Source organism: Nicotiana attenuata, unplaced genomic scaffold (assembly GCF_001879085.1).
Source record: "Nicotiana attenuata strain UT unplaced genomic scaffold, NIATTr2, whole genome shotgun sequence".
NCBI lineage: Eukaryota > Viridiplantae > Streptophyta > Magnoliopsida > Solanales > Solanaceae > Nicotiana > Nicotiana attenuata.
The window spans coordinates 20,873-24,171 of NW_017671834.1; the positions used below are offsets into that span (position 1 = coordinate 20,873).

The 3,299-nt window shown below is 32.1% G+C and overlaps 1 protein-coding gene across 1 annotated transcript in view; it reads right to left on the reverse strand.

The window, feature by feature from the left end:
- Window positions 1–559: 559 nt before the first annotated feature.
- The window catches only part of LOC109210465 (1-aminocyclopropane-1-carboxylate synthase 3-like), a 3,085-nt gene continuing 345 nt past the window's right edge, over window positions 560–3,299 (reverse strand). Inside the window, exons 2-4 of the mRNA XM_019373883.1 lie at window positions 2,475–2,606; window positions 1,934–2,094; window positions 560–1,630 (exon numbers count right to left, since the gene is read on the reverse strand). Coding sequence (XP_019229428.1) covers window positions 661–1,630; window positions 1,934–2,094; window positions 2,475–2,606 — 1,263 coding nt within the window. The 3' untranslated portion in view covers window positions 560–660. The remainder of the gene's footprint in view (window positions 1,631–1,933; window positions 2,095–2,474; window positions 2,607–3,299) is intronic.

The following is a 3,299-nucleotide window of genomic DNA, read 5'->3' on the forward strand; positions in this document are numbered from 1 at the left end:
TGTGTCTACTAACATAATGATTACTCATAAAGTAAGTGATAGTTTATATCTAAGATATTTGTCTTGCATTCTTTACTTGAATGCAAACCGGGGCAGAACAAATATTTTCCTCCTTATAGTTATATCAATGTCTCAATCCCAACAACTCTCTGATTTGTTCCTCTTTTTCTAGTAGGCTCGGAAATTAACGAAATAAGCGTACTCCCTTCATCTCAATTTATATGGCAATGTCCGATTTCGATAATCAAACGAGTTTTTCTTACACTACAATCTTTTTATATGCACTTTTGAATATTTAAATTGTTCATTATTGTGACTTATAATACTTTTTTACGAAGTTTTCAAAATATAAATTTTATTTTAAAAAACATAAAAATATTACATTTGAATTTATGATCAAAATTAAAAAGTTCGACTCTCGAATAGAAATTGGGACAATATATTATTATAGTATTTGAAAACATAACGGACATAAAACATGAAAGCTACCAAGTGAGCTGACCATCTCTGAAACATCACCATATATAACTAACTCTACAGAACAATAATAAGAAAAGAACTCTACAGAACAGTATATATGCTCCCTAGCTATATATACAGCATATATACTACAACTCTCAAATTAAACACTACAATAATAGAGCATATTTAATACATCCTTCAACGATATGTTTTTCCTTCACCTGAAGATAACTTAACAACCCAATTCGCAAGTGTTCTCCTCCTTGAGCTAGACGCCGCCGCGGCCGCCGTGATCAGCTGCCGCCGTTGAAGAATCATAGAACTGACAAAATCACTAATCCTCTGCAGCGCGAGATCAAGAGTTTCTTCGGCCATATTTGCAAAACAAATTCTAAACCAACCAGGTTCACTACAGTGACAAGAAGATCCAGGAGACACATTTAAACCAACATCACTTAGTATTTTTCTCCACAGTTCCATTTCTGCTTCAAATGTGTTTGAATTTAGCAAATGCCTCATGTCCACAAAACAAAATAATCCAGCATTACTTTTCAAACACTCAATCCCAGAATTCTCTAACCTGGAAACAAGCATTTCCCTCCTAGTTTTCAATCCGTTCTTGTTTTCTTTAATGTAACGTTTTATAAATTTTTTATCTCCAAGAATTTTAGATAGTAGATACTGAGTTTGAGATGAAATGAGTCCAAAACTTGACATTTTTGTAGCAGCAGCTAGAAGAGTTTCATTGTTTGAATAAATCATCCCAATTCTGAAACCTGGTAGACCTAGATCTTTTGATAGACTTGACACAATGTGAACTTGGTTCCACATTTTGGATTTTTCGAGTTTTCTGTCAATTAAAGCTTCCATTATGCTTATGAATTTTGGCGAATCGAAAACTGTTCCAGCGTATATTTCGTCGCTAACTATATGAATATTTTTGGCGATGGCAAAGGTGATAAGATTGTTTAATTCGTCTCGTGACATGGTTGTCCCTAGTGGATTTGAAGGATTTGTGATGAATACACCCTTGACTCTTAAATTAAGTCGTCGGGCTTCTTCATATGCATCTTCAAGGGCAGACTCAGTTATTCTGAAGTTATTTGAACTGTAGCAGTGTATGGGTACAATTTCAGCCCCTGTTCTCCATTTAAGATCTCTATCAAACCTGTCATCAAAATGCAAATCAGAATAATGGTTTAGAATTCGTAAAGATTTAGTTAATTGAGTTTTAAGTTTTACGCACTGACAGTAAAATAAAATACTTATATCAACTTATCATTTAAAAGATAGTTAACTTCTAAAACTAATATTTAATATTCATTGATTGATAATCTAAAAAAAATGGTTAAAAACTTACTCCATTATAACTTGTTAAATTACACTGATCGATGGTATAAAAAAATTAATCTTAAATCAGTTGTTAATTTATTTGAAACTGATGGATCAGTACTAAATAATTTCATGTTACCCTGGATAATAAGGAGTTGGAATAAGGAGAGCTTCTCCAGGTTCAGCTAAGCAAAATATGAGGGTTTCATTTGCTGAAGTTGAACCAGCTGTGAGTACTAGCTTCTCTGGATCAAATTTTACTTTCTTTCTTCTGATCTCACCCATGAATGCCACTAGTACCTGAAAAATGTAGTATCTTATTAACATAAGTATTTTTCTCATTTTACACTGCAGGAAATTTATAGACCATTAATTTATGTATATATATATATATAGAGAGAGAGAGAGTCCTAATCTGGAGCACGTGAAAATAACTTCAGATTACGTAAAATACTAAAGACAATATCCTGACTAGCTCTTAAAAGGTCCAAGTGTAATTTAAAAAGAGAGTATATATAGATTTCTCCTATAACAGCCAAATTTCTTTAGAACTAGTTTCTCATGTTACGTTATTATTATATGTTATCTATAACATCACTTTACTATAGCAACCGAAAAATATCGAAACAAACGCGGTGTTATAGAGAAGTTTGATTGTATAATAAAAGGAAGAAAATTACGTTCTTGAAAGCCTGCAATCCATGATAATCTTGGAAAAGAGCCAAGTCTCTGAACATGGATCCTCCATTTTCTCTAAACTGGATTACATCTTGGTTTCTTGTGAGCCATGATTCAAGAAGATCGAATGAGAGCTGTGTTTGATTAGGGGGAAAAATATGAGGTTAGGTATTAGAGATTCAAAAGATATATACTCACGTTTTCTAATTGAAAATAAAACTATAAACAACAAAAAGGTTATGCATGTTATTCCAGACATGAGGTCCGCCTACTGTTTCAATCGAACACTTTTTTGTTGGAATTTGTCAATGTCACATGAAGCAAAAGCCAACCTTTTAAAACAAGAGTAAGAGATATCGGATATTAGCAAAAGTAGCACATTATTCCTTAAACTTTATCTTTTGGGGCGATCATACATAATTTGTCATGATACTAAAGTAACTAATCCATATAGAATATTGTACGCCATTGTAAATATTTCAATCATCAAACAATTACTCTACAAATATTCATGCATTCGTATTCTCGATCACCACCCTTTTTGTGTGTGGAATGATATCTCTTTAAGAAGGAAATTAGAAATTACATGACCGCACGTGTGAGATTTTCAACTCATACAGCTCAAGGTCATAGATAAATCTAATGATGATCCTTTCTTATTTCTAATCTTGATATATTTGTCAAATAAAGTAAAAATCTATCCTAAGGTCCCAAATTAGACCAATGGAATTCTGCATGCTATATTTAAAACTAATAAATAAGGGCTTCTAAATTAATCTCGATCGTTTAAGAATTTTCATTTTTTTTGTTGATTAATAATCTTATCA